This window comes from Chelonia mydas, chromosome 6 (genome assembly GCF_015237465.2).
Source record: "Chelonia mydas isolate rCheMyd1 chromosome 6, rCheMyd1.pri.v2, whole genome shotgun sequence".
Taxonomy (NCBI): domain Eukaryota; kingdom Metazoa; phylum Chordata; order Testudines; family Cheloniidae; genus Chelonia; species Chelonia mydas.
Genome location: NC_051246.2, coordinates 48,924,313 through 48,936,757, shown reverse-complemented (window position 1 = coordinate 48,936,757; position 12,445 = coordinate 48,924,313). Strand labels below are relative to the sequence as shown.

Genomic DNA, 12,445 nt, shown 5'->3' with positions numbered 1-12,445 from the left:
GGAGGCGGAGCGGAGGTGAGCTGGGGCTGGGGGTGGGGCGGGGAGCTGCCGGTGGGTGCTCTGCACCCACCAAATGTTCCCCTTGGGTGCTCCAGGGCTGGAGCACCCGTGGAGGTGGCACCTAAGGCGCCACTTTTGGCCGGTTAAATTTAGAAGCTCTTTTAGAACTGGTTGTCCCTCGCGGAATAACCGGTTCTAAAAGGGCTTCTAAATTTAACAACCGGTTCTAGCGAACCAGTGCGAACCGGCTCCAGTTCACCACTGCCTATATACATATATATTTATCTATATGATTCTACAGTGTTCTCACACATTGACTTCTAGAGGAATTTTGGGTGTGTTAGGACTCGAGCTGATCCTGTAAGTCCAGATTCAGCAAAGCACTTAAGCGCTGCATAATACCCATGGAAATAGATATTAAATGTGTAAAAGCTAAGCACATGCTTAAGTGCTTTATTTATTTCAATTTTTAAAATACCTCCATAAGTATGCTATGCTGAATAGGGATGGACTTAAGCTTGTGCTTAAAGTTAAGCACTTAGTTAAGTGAATTACTCAATTGGGGCCTCAGTGTGTGATCCAGTTCTCCTGTGGTGGTAGTGGAAGTACACACATCTTTCTCCAGGAGTGATAGTGGGGCATAACTATTTCTTACCTAGTGTTAGGATTGGTTTCTCTTTGCACTTAGCGGGACCAATAACAAATGCTCTGTTCTACTTGAAGCTATGTAATTGTGCCAAACAAATTCAGTTCTAGTGAACAGTTTGCTTTTCTGCATGCTGGTTCTGAACTGCACAACCACCATACAGAGCACCATAAACAGAGAGTAGACTTTGTTTCTTTATCTTTCTAACACTGGAGCAAAAGAAGGTTAGCTACTTAATTATTAAAAGCAATGCTTCACAGTGCCAGTAAGTGGCACTGTATGCTAGTAGTTTGGTTGTGATGCCTCTAATGAAACTTAAGTTGATATTTTGGGGGGCAAAATCCATATATTTTTTCTGCTGCTGTCAAGGGCAGTGTGGAAATTGGATTATCTTGTATGGTGGTCATTTTTTAATAGGAATATATAAGAAAATTATAATTAGCTTTATAACTCCATAGCAAAAATGTGGATGATGTTACTAATTCCCTTTTATTCTTTACTATAATTTTAGATTTGCATTTGATTAAAAAATTACACAAAGTCTCTAAATTTTAAAATCAGTAAAGCAATGTTTTTCATTGGCTAGAGTCAAAATAGGGGATCCATGTGCTTGTGTAGCCTGGGATCTGAATCCCTAGCATTCCCTTTTGAATTTGGCCATAGTGTTGTATTTTCTTTACATCTGGTAAGCATTGGCACTGGAATGAGAGAACCTGTCTGTGATTCTAAAATTTCTGGCTTACTGCTGAGCTAAACCAAGATTTAAGAATGGACAGCAGTCCAGGACCAGGACCAGGAATTGAATCTTGGTCTCCCTTATGGTCTCTTACCACACATTGGAAGCAAACCATGAGGCCACCTCAAGCCCATATGTTTCGACTGAGCTACAAGAATGGCAAAATAGAACGTCTAGAGATAAATTTATAGTAGTAAATGCTTTTATATTGGTCAGTCATGCTACAATCATTATGCAATAGAAAAAGAGCACAGAAAACAAAGCAGTATCTCTTCCTACTGTGGTCTTCTGTAATACTAATATTTGATGTATCTGAATGTTTTAAGATTAGAGTTTAAATTACTTCATGTCTCCAGAAATAAAACTGACCATTTTTATATGTGCCTTCACATAGCTATATTGCTATAAATCTTCTGTGTGCAATTATTGTGCACATAGGCACAGTTACTGAATTATGTACAAATGTAAGCAGATGTATTGCTATTTATACCGTAAGTGAAATGGAGTAACTTAACATAATTATATTAGGAAACACTGCCAATAGACTGTGTTATAAAGCTTATTACCCTAGGGACAAGATTCTAATCTTAATTCCGAAGGTGTAAACCTAAGGTAAATCTATTGATTTCAATGGAATTATGCTGGCTTTACACTGGTGAAACTGAGATCAGAATGTGGTCCTAAACTTCCAGAAGCATTATTGATTATCACATAGTTTCTCTCTGTCTCATATATATAGTGTCTGCGCACATCTCTGATTATACTCCTTTACTGAAAGTGTGCATGTAAATCATAGTGTGTGTGTTGCTTATTAAAATATATTTTCTTTTTGTTTTCAGTTTATTCTTTGCTTCAGTTTTTACCAGTGGGAACCAATGACCTATGGAGCTTACCATTATCCAGGCTGGTCGATGGTGCTTGGGTGGCTGATGCTGGCCTGCTCTGTTGTTTGGATCCCTATTATGTTTGTGATAAAAATGCACCTAGCCCCTGGCAAATTTATTGAGGTAATTCTTGAACATCCCACCCTCTTAAAAATATAGTCACGGAAGATTTTTTTCTGTAATTTACACTGATTCAGGTGTTGGGAATTGTTGACTGTTTGTTAGAAAACTTTTTTTATTGCAGTACGAAGTGCAGGTGCTCAGTTGGTTGAAATGCACACCTACTGCTCCCCTATTCCTCAATAAAATGCTACTAAAATACTACATAGGCTTGATCCTGTGAGGACTGAAAGAGCTCAGACCCTCAGAGGATTAGGCCCTAAAATGTTGCCAGTTGTAGTTGACTTACTTGTTGGTCTTTCTGCTGTTCGGTTGGTCTCAGATCTGCCTCTTGTGGAAGCGGAATGGAACTAGAAAGCAGCAGGTACTAGGGAGCCATAAGGAGTTTAAGGCACTAGAAAGTTTCAGATACTAGAAGGCATCAGGTTAGACTGCTCTATAGAGAATCATGCAACAGGAAGCATCAGTCCTTAGAAGACATCAGACACTAGGTATCATCCAGACATATCACTCTGGATGTCCTGCTCGCAGTTCAAGCTACATATGGTGAAAATGAACTCATCTTTCTTCTCAAACCTTTTTGCTTCCTCGTTGCGTTGAAAACATCCTAACCCTCCCTGTCACACAGACTTATGACTGCTGTGTTTTGGGGTGTTTTTCCAGGTGCTGCTGATTCTCCTTCTCTTAAATTCCACTCTTCCCTACAGCACCTCTGGTTAATATGCTTGGACCTTCCCTGGCTGCCTCCCGTCTTGGCTTCCACAACCTCCCCCTCACTTGCATTCCAATTTCCCATCTTGCTTGCCTCTAATCCTTTCACAACCATATGGCTAAAACCATCTCCCATGCTAACTACTTTGACTGTATCACCCCTTCACTGGCTTTCTCCCACCATTTGAATCAGTTCAGTGCTCTCATCCTCACCCTTGACACTCACTTTGCCCTGACCTATGAACCTGCATTCATTTCACGCCACTCCCTTCTTTTCATGTTGCCTCTCCCTCTCCTCTTCATGCATTCTTCCACACTACTCCCTATTGCCCTATTCTCCCTCCTTATTCTAATGCAACAGGCACCCACACACTCCTCCTTTCAAAGCCCTCTGCAGCTCACCTCTGCAAAACCCACAGAGAGAGAGGCGCTGTGGAAAGCAGAAAAAAAAATAGAAACGTCCTCTTGGTCCTTCCATGTGTCAGACCATCCATGCCACAGGGCAAGGACCACATCATCCCCTGTTTTGTACAGAATGAAGGTGCTTGATGTTCCGTGCTGGAAAACCCATCAGGCTATAGAATGCATCTGGCACTAGACAGCCATATGGCTTGTCAGACTGTAGAGGGCACTGGAGTGCATCAGGCTATAGAAAGAACATAGCACATAACAAGTGAAACAAAGAAGTTAAATTTACTCTTGTTTGCCTTTATCCAACTCTGATCTAGTATAAGAGCTGTGGGCCTAAGTTGGAAAAGAGCAGTACACAAACTGGTGCTCCTTTTTACAAGACCATGACCCAGTTTCCCTCACTGAGATTTAGTACTCTGCTTCTGGCTTCCTAATTTATCCATTTGGCACTGGAATTATTTATTGCCTCATAGAGCAGGGCACACTCCCTAGTGTCCTTTAACCAGAGCACCTAAGGAAATGCAAAAAGTCATATCTTGCATGAAAGGAGGAAAGGGTTTAGCTGGTTATTTCAGCTTTAGCGCAGTATTTCCTGAACCATTCACTCTGTTGCATAAATTTATTATGGTTGATTTGGGAGGTAAAGGTTGCAAACTGGTAATTAAGCAGAGATTAAAATAACTGATATAGAGACTTGATTCACTTTAATAGGTAATAAACATATAATTGTTCCCTCTTAAACCATCAGAAATACGGTTTCTTTCCTTTTTTATATATAAATGCTCCAACCAAATTATATCTTCAATAAAGAGATCAGCGGAAAGATCAGCAAGATATTCATTGTTGGTAATTTTGCCAGGTTAATCCACTATTTTTTTTTTTTTGGCCACAGAGAGAGATGATATATTTTGTCATCAGCTAATTAAAATCTTCACTCACTCATAGCAATGTATTACTTTTTGGTCATTTGTATACTTTTGGGAAATATGCTAAGCAAAAATCCAATTATTTTGATGCAGCTACCCACTGCTTAGACGATTGGGCTAAGTAATTGAGCACGTTCGTTAGTGAGTGAGTTTAGCAATCTGTGGGAGTGGTTCTGAGTTCCCTTCATATGGTATGGGGGGAGAATATATAATTAAAATCTGAGCATTTTATCTATTAATCTTGCAAATTTGTGCAAAACAAACACTGAGCAGCAGAGCATTTTAATATCCCCTTGCAGGATATTGTCAATAATTTCAGATCAACCTAACCTAGTTTCCTCCATTGAATTGTAATTCTGCTCTATAATTTTAAGAGATTTTTTTTTTTCTCTCCTACGCTGTGCAGAGGCTCAAGCTGGTCTGCTCTCCACAGCCTGACTGGGGCCCATTTTTGGCTAAACACCGTGGTGAACGTTACAAGAATATGATTGATCCACTGGGAACTTCCTCCCTTGGACTTAAACTGCCAGTGAAAGATTTAGAATTGGGAACCCAATGCTAGTAATTCCTATACTGGTGGCAATAATATGTACAGCCTTTTAAATTTTTCTTTTATTAGTTTCCCATTGTCTCCTTTGTTCTTTTTCACAAAGTGGTTGCTTAGAAAGTAGGACTTATTGTTGCATGCTGTAATGAAGAACTAGATGGCCACTTGAAGTATTGGGGTGTTTTTTTTTGTTTTTGTTTTTTTTTTTAGTGGTGCCCATGATTTATTACTTCCACTGTGAAATAGCAACATGACGTCATGCAACTGGTCAAACTTTTTTCTTTTTTTTTCTTTTTTTGGATGGTCATGCACAGCCCAACAGGAATGATTATTGAGTTTAACCATTTAGATAGGGAAATGGTTCCTGCCGATTTAGGGCCAATTCTGCTCTGTTGCAACCCCTTTGACATGGGACTGAGAATTTCTTACCAGTGTAACTCAAAGGAGAGTTTGACCATTGGGATGGCGTGGGAGGGACTGAGTGGATAATGTGGCCCATTTGGCCAGATTCTGACCTCTGTAATACTGATGCAAATCCAGAGTGACACCACTGGCCCTGATGGAGTCACTCCAAATTTACACTGATAGCAGAATGTGGCCTGCAGAGTCTGCAGACAATCTTTCTATTAAATAAGTACTGATTATACTGAAGGCTTTCTGACTCAATCAAGGAGTTAACCTTTAAACACCATGCACTGGTATCTGATGCATGACATCAAAAAAGGAAGAGCTTAATGAGCCATTCAACACTTGTGAGGGGAAAAATAAAAGAACATGTAAAATGTATTTGAGATCAGGACTAAAGTTGTATTTGAGTCTGAAAGCTGGTTTGAAATAGTGCCATAATGAGGCAGATGGGCACCACTATTTTAATTAATTTCATGCATTTCCATTAATAATTTGATATGTCTTTTTCATTAAAAATGCCAGTTACACTGAGTATCTAAACCTCCACTTCATTGGCAAACTGCACACATAAGTACAAACCCAGTTTTATTCACTTCATCCAAGTATTCTGAACTATCTTTGCTATCTTCACTTTTGTTTAAAATCTCCCGTAAAGAAGCCATCATATAATTTGTGCCTAATTTTATATTCTTACAGTAGTAGATGTATTCTAGTTTCCACATGACAACAGTTATTAGAATTTAGCTGTGCTGTTCAACTTTGTGATTCCCCTATTTGTTCTCTTATAAACTTCTTTATATAACTTGTAGCTATATTCTTCTCTTTCAGCCAAAGGGGAAATAACTGAACCCCTATTTCTGTCTCTCTCTATAGTGTGTGTATGTATATATAGTAAGTAAATTCTTCAAGACAATATCCTCTTATAACAATCTGAGCTGTGCATAGTTTGCTTTTCTTAATTTTTTACTGTCAACCTTTTCATTAAAAACAATTAAATACAATAAAGTGATAAGACTGGATAGACAAAATTATAAGGAAGAGAATGCATAGTTTAGTAGATAGTAGTTTTAACATTGCATTGCAGTAGTACATTCTCTCACTGCATTTTAGAAATCCAATATATGTATGGCAATATGAGTATTAGTGTTAAATATTTCTGCTACCTAATGGGCAGAGTAAAAAGAGTTTTTAAGAGTACCTTTAATGAACTAAATATAAATTACAACAATTTATTGTAAAGTGCACTATAAAGAGGGAGAAAAATATGTCTTCAGTCAATTGGCAAAACTGCAACCTTTATTATGCTGTTGTATTCTATACATACATATGAGATTTTTTAAGAGTGATCAGTGTTCATGTAGTGTGTACTAGTGATGTTTTATGTCCCTATTAATATCTTATCAACCAGTGTATAGATATGGTGAGTTTAGAATAGTGTAGCCTGGGTTTTTCCCCACTATTGTAGTAACTAATCTAAATGTAATTTCCTTTCGGGGGACTGTTTATATCATGTTCTTTTTTTGTGTTCACATTACAGGGTCTCAGGTAAATCTTCAGTTAAAATGTGTCTGTAGGTGTGATGTTTTCATCCAGTTGAAGAAAACAAAAACTAGACCTTAATGTAACATTTTCAAAATAATTAATTTATTTTGTATGTAGATGTTAAAAAAAAAAAAATCATTTTGCTGAACTTTCTCTTTCGTGGGGCAAATAGTGTTGTCAGTTATTGACACTGCTAGGGATATTCAATTCTCAGGCAGTACACATGAAGCACAATCAAATATTTGTCGTTAAATGAAGTGGGAATAGATTTTGAAGCTTTGGCCCCTAAATCTGTATTATACTTTTTTCAGTTTGGTGTCTTTACTTCTTCCCGTATTATACAGAGCATTGAGATTGTGACCCTTCCACAAGCATCTCTGCCTTAAAACTGCACCAACTTGATTTGGCTTTGCCAGCTGATTCAACAGAGAGCTGCTATTCTAACTTGTTCTTGGTTTTATTTCCGTATGTGAGCAATGTTTGAGGAGCTACCCCTTTCTTGGCATAATGAAATGTCATAAATACATGATGTTAAAATTAGCCCCTTCAAGCCTCTCTGGCTGGGGAAAAAAGAAAACCGTCTCACATTAAATGAATTACCAGCTGTCTTCCCAACAAGTAGGGCGAAGAAGGGAGTCTAAATCAATCAGCGCCATCTATTGGGAATGGTGTGTTTTCACTAGGATGAATAATTCTTGGCCTCTTTTTTTTTACCCTTACTGGCTAAAACCTGAGCTTGATTTTTTTTGGAGCCCAACCCAATTTATACTAATTACTGCAGTTGTGATTTTTTTTTTAAAAAAATATGATCAATGTTATTAGGAAATGGTGAGTTAGCCTAATAGCTGTGAATCCTTTTCACTTGCTGGCTTGTTTTTCAAAAGACACATTTGTTTGAACTGGGATTAACTAACTCTGTAAACTGCAACTGGTAACTTCCAGTGTGTGAGGATATCACTTGCTTACTTCCTGTTTTAAAAGTGTAAAGATAAATCATTTGAAGGGACACTGTTAGGTTAACAATAAAATAAATAAATATAAATAAAATGTTGCTAACTGTGTCATTAGTTAGGCTACTAAAAGGGGGAGGATATGAAAAATATAATTTTTCATGATTTATGTCGTTGTACTGTGTGTGTGGTGTGTGTTGTTTTTTTTTTTTTTTTTTTTTGCACTTCACTCAGGCTTTGGTCCTGCTCCCACTGAAGTCAATGGCACAGAATCAGGCTTTCAGCTGAAACACTGAAAATAGACAAGTTGGTATTTTTGTTTCTAGTCAGTTTCTGGTTTTCATGTGCCACTGTTTGGCTTGCAAAAACTGCAGGGGAAATTTTAAATAAAAAAAGGAAAAAATAAAAGAAAAGAAACCCATTTTCAGTTTAACTAAAAAAGTGGAAATACTTCTGTTATGTTTTTAAAAAGTTTTAAATTTATTTACCATAACTAAAAGTTGAGATTAAATTACCCAGAAGTGTCCCTTTAAATGAAAAGTAATGTTACAGTTGGGGAAAGCACTTTATCATTGTCTAGTAAAGTTTGCACATATGGCATTTTCTAAACATGCAAGTATTTCAGTAACTGATTAAATATCAGAAAATATTTTAAAGTGAGGGGAAAAAGCCATATTTACATAAAGGTGACCTATTTACATGCAGGTCTATCAGTCTTGTAAGGAAAAAAATAATCAAAACTGATGAGGATTGCCTCTATTGCAATTTTTTAAAAATGAGATTGAATTTTTGGACAAGCTGAGATGCACTCTTATATGCATTAAAATGATACTTAATGCAAATCTTTGCCATTTTCAAATTCTTTTGGGTCTTCCTAGTGTTTTTAAAATGCAAGCAATGTACAAAATCTGTGTTTCAGTTAGACACAGCAGCACATTGTTTCCAAAAGAAGGGTTTAACAAAATGACCTTTAATTGAAAAAGACTTGGAATGTCTTTATACTAATGTTTCATTTGGGTCAAGTTATCCTTTTGTTAGGTTCTGCTCCATTGATTGTATAGATGTGCCTCAGTGCAGAAGATCATCACATCCCATTTATTGTGGTTTCCTCTTGCCATTTCCAATTCATTTGTTTTATCACTGACCCTTTATTTGAATACACACAGTTATGTGGCTTATCTCTTGCTCGCTGTATTTTAACGGTTGCTTTTTCATGCAGACATTGATTTTTCTCTTATTTTGCATCTTTCTCTATTTTGCAATCTCAATTTAAGAAAGACTGTTGTGGACTGTTGTTTTTCAGTTGCAGGCTGCATGGCTTTGGCATGCAATGCTCATGGGTAGGAAGTGTTTTAGCTAGGTTTCCTCAAAGCTGCCACTAGGTCTGGTGGGTTTATGAGATGCTTGTTTCTTAGCTTGTAGTTCAACTTCCTGTAAATAATGTACTGTATTTGTGAAATGGCTGGAGCTTAGAATTACAGGGGACTGACGCCATAGACTCAGAGGGAGAAAACCGTTTATGGTTTCTGCCTTTGTCACCTTCAGGCAGCCTATAACTAAAGAGAGACCGCTTTCTTGATGGGTTTAATTTAAAATGTGAGAGCTGGGCTGGACCTTATGGCTTGCATTATTATGATTTGCCCATCACGTTTTAAATACATCTTCAGGTAACCATTTGCCTTATAGGTGTATTTCATTGTTAGAAATATAATTAATGTTGACTAGAATATGTTATTGTCTGTAACCTATAGTATGTAGTGTACCTTGTGGGGCAGATCCTTAGCTGGTAAAAGTTGTCACAGCTCCATTGCAGTCAATAAGAGTTATGACAGTTTACACCAGATGAGGATCTGCACCTGTGTCTTTTTGGCACTTTATTGTGGACCTATCACTGAATAGGTTAATTCTTAATTACTTGCGTAATGTCATATACTTACAGGCATTCTATAGGGGTACTGCTGCCTATGGATAAAGATATGTACCCTAATCAGGTTGTTGTATTTTTTCATTAGCTATACATGGAGAAAATATATTATGTTACAAAAGATGCATTATATATATCTTATATCGTGCATATTATATGCTGTACATTATTCATTTAAGAAGTCATTATTCTTGAGGCCCTACCTCAGATTTTGTATTTATGTGTACAAATGCAATTTATTGTATTATATATTTGCCTATTATATTCTGATGTTACAAATTAGAATTTATCCTATAATGTATGGGTTCTAAAAACACTAAATAAATGTCCAGTGTTTAAAAGAAAGAATTGTTAGTGTTATGTCTACTGAAAATAACCCCCTCCACCACAAACATCATTCTTACTTAACACACCGCCTTAAGGTATCTGCAGAATTGATCCGTTTGATTGTTAGAAACCTTGAGCAGCAACCGAAAACAGCTCTCCTGGGAAAGAGAGATATTGCACAGCTGCAGAAACAAATATCAATTAAATAGTTAGATTCTTAACTATTAAAAGACTCTGTAGCTTGTTGAATAATTAATTACTCATCTAAGGATGAACTGGATTTGTTTAAATCCTTTTATTGCATCAAATCAATCATGCCAAAGATTTCTGAACCATGAAAAACAGAGGGTGCAAAGAGATTGATACTGAGAGATGGAGAGGAAAAGAGAGAGTAGAGTTTAATTATAGAAGTGGAAGCTCCATGCTGGCTTTTTACACCATTTGTGTCTTTTGTTTTAAAATGTAAACCTGAGCTTTTCCAGTCTGGCTATTGCAATGTAAAGGTAGAAACATATAGTAATAAAAATACTGTAATGGACTCCCATTTATCAGCACTGTACTATTAAAATTATACCAATCCATTTTCACTAACAGTGGGGGAAAAATGCTTTTGACAAGCCATCCCCAAATACAAAGTTGCAATTAGACATCTAATCACTATACTGTTGCATGAGACTGAGACAAACACGCTAATGAAATAAAACCAAAACATACGTTTGCATTATGTTAAGGTTGTGAATGCGAGACATGTCAGGTGCCCAATCCTGAGAATTCCTGAGTGCCTGGGAACTTTTCAGTAATTCCCAGGACCAGCTCCCAAAAGATAGAACATACTGTATATGCTTTGTTCTGTCTGTAAACTACACTGTTGTGGGAAAGACAAAATTGGAACTGATGATGAAATAGTATAATACTCTATTTATAACATGTATTTCATCTCCGAGCTCTGCATTATCATGAAGCATTGTAACCCTCCTGAGAGACAGGCAAGTATCATCTCCATTTTACAGATAGGGAAACTGAGGCACGGAGGTTCTCTTCCCCTCCCTCTCCCCCTTCCCCCCCCCCCAAAGTGACACGTTATGTGTCAATATTAGACCCAATAATAGAACACCAGTGTTTTGGAAGTAATGACTGCTAGTTTTCTGCCCTCACCATTAGGAACCATTCCCTTCCAGCATTAACTTGTCTGAGTTTAGAGGACATAATGTTCCCTACTTTAGATTTTTGTTTACATGGATTTTTAGGTGAATTTATTTAAGTGATCTTTGAAGCTATGTATATGACAGAAATTATCATAAAATGTCCACATCCTGTATTGAAATTGCAGTGGATGCATACATTTTAATGGGAACCAGTCCAATCTGGTAAGCAGGGGTCCTGTTAAAGTTTCCATGGCCAGAATTTAGACCAAAACCAGCCCTCCCTTATCCTTGGCATCTATCTGCTCCTGAAAACAAGGTTAAAATATAACATAACTGCAAGGTGAATCACCAACAACAAACTAAGAGTGCTGAGTACACATGTCTCTTTCACGCCTGTGAAATTCCTCTGCTTTCTGCCTTGCTGGCTCATGAGAATGAAGATGACTGGCTAGGCCAATGTCACATTCACAGGGACACACATGTGCCACCTACATGTATATGCCCATAGATAAAAACAAAGCTGCAAGGTCTAATTTTAGGCCTTATAAGTATCTTGAACATAATCTAACTTTGTATTTAGGCATTTTGAAAACATTTTGGTATATGACAGTATTTTAGTAAACTTTATTTACTTGGTAATCTAGATTGCAAGGGCTTTTTCTGATCCATTATGGTCTATTATGTAAATCTTAATGTGGAGTCTCTTAACCTGTTGAACTGATAATGAAGCTGTTGTGGTCCATCATGTCTGTTAGGCTGCAGGACCTATACGCCAAGAGCTATATTCGCCCTCAACTGGATGACATGTCATATTTGCTCATCTGATTGTGGTGATGCACTTTTGTGAGTGCAGCTTGCAAAGCATATATACCCCCATACTGCTGCAACTAACAGATTTTCCATGATCTCAAGTGATAGAGGGCCTGCGTTCTACCTTCGATGCTGCATGCAAGGAGTTTAGCTGGCAACGCTGCCGGCACATTTTTCAGATAACAGTGATTATAATGAACAATTTTAATTTTTTTTTTACACTGATGATAATTCTTGGCACTTTTAAGCACCTTTCATCCAAGGAACCCAGATTGCCTTAAACCCTCTGAGGTAGTGTAAAGGAAACACAAATCTCCTGAAATGCCACAAACTCTGTTGTAGAAAGGACTAGCAGTTA

General features: G+C 37.4%; 1 protein-coding gene across 3 annotated transcripts in view; it reads left to right on the top strand.

Annotated features, from left to right (window-relative positions):
• SLC6A5 (solute carrier family 6 member 5) overlaps nucleotides 1–10,025 on the top strand; it is a 55,163-nt gene extending 45,138 nt beyond the window's left edge. For all 3 annotated transcript variants that reach the window (XM_037899953.2, XM_043549581.1, XM_043549582.1), the window contains 2 exons: nucleotides 2,222–2,389; nucleotides 4,841–10,025. In XM_037899953.2, coding sequence (XP_037755881.1) covers nucleotides 2,222–2,389; nucleotides 4,841–4,996 — 324 coding nt within the window. In that variant the 3' untranslated portion in view covers nucleotides 4,997–10,025. The remainder of the gene's footprint in view (nucleotides 1–2,221; nucleotides 2,390–4,840) is intronic.
• The last annotated feature ends 2,420 nt before the right edge of the window (nucleotides 10,026–12,445 follow it).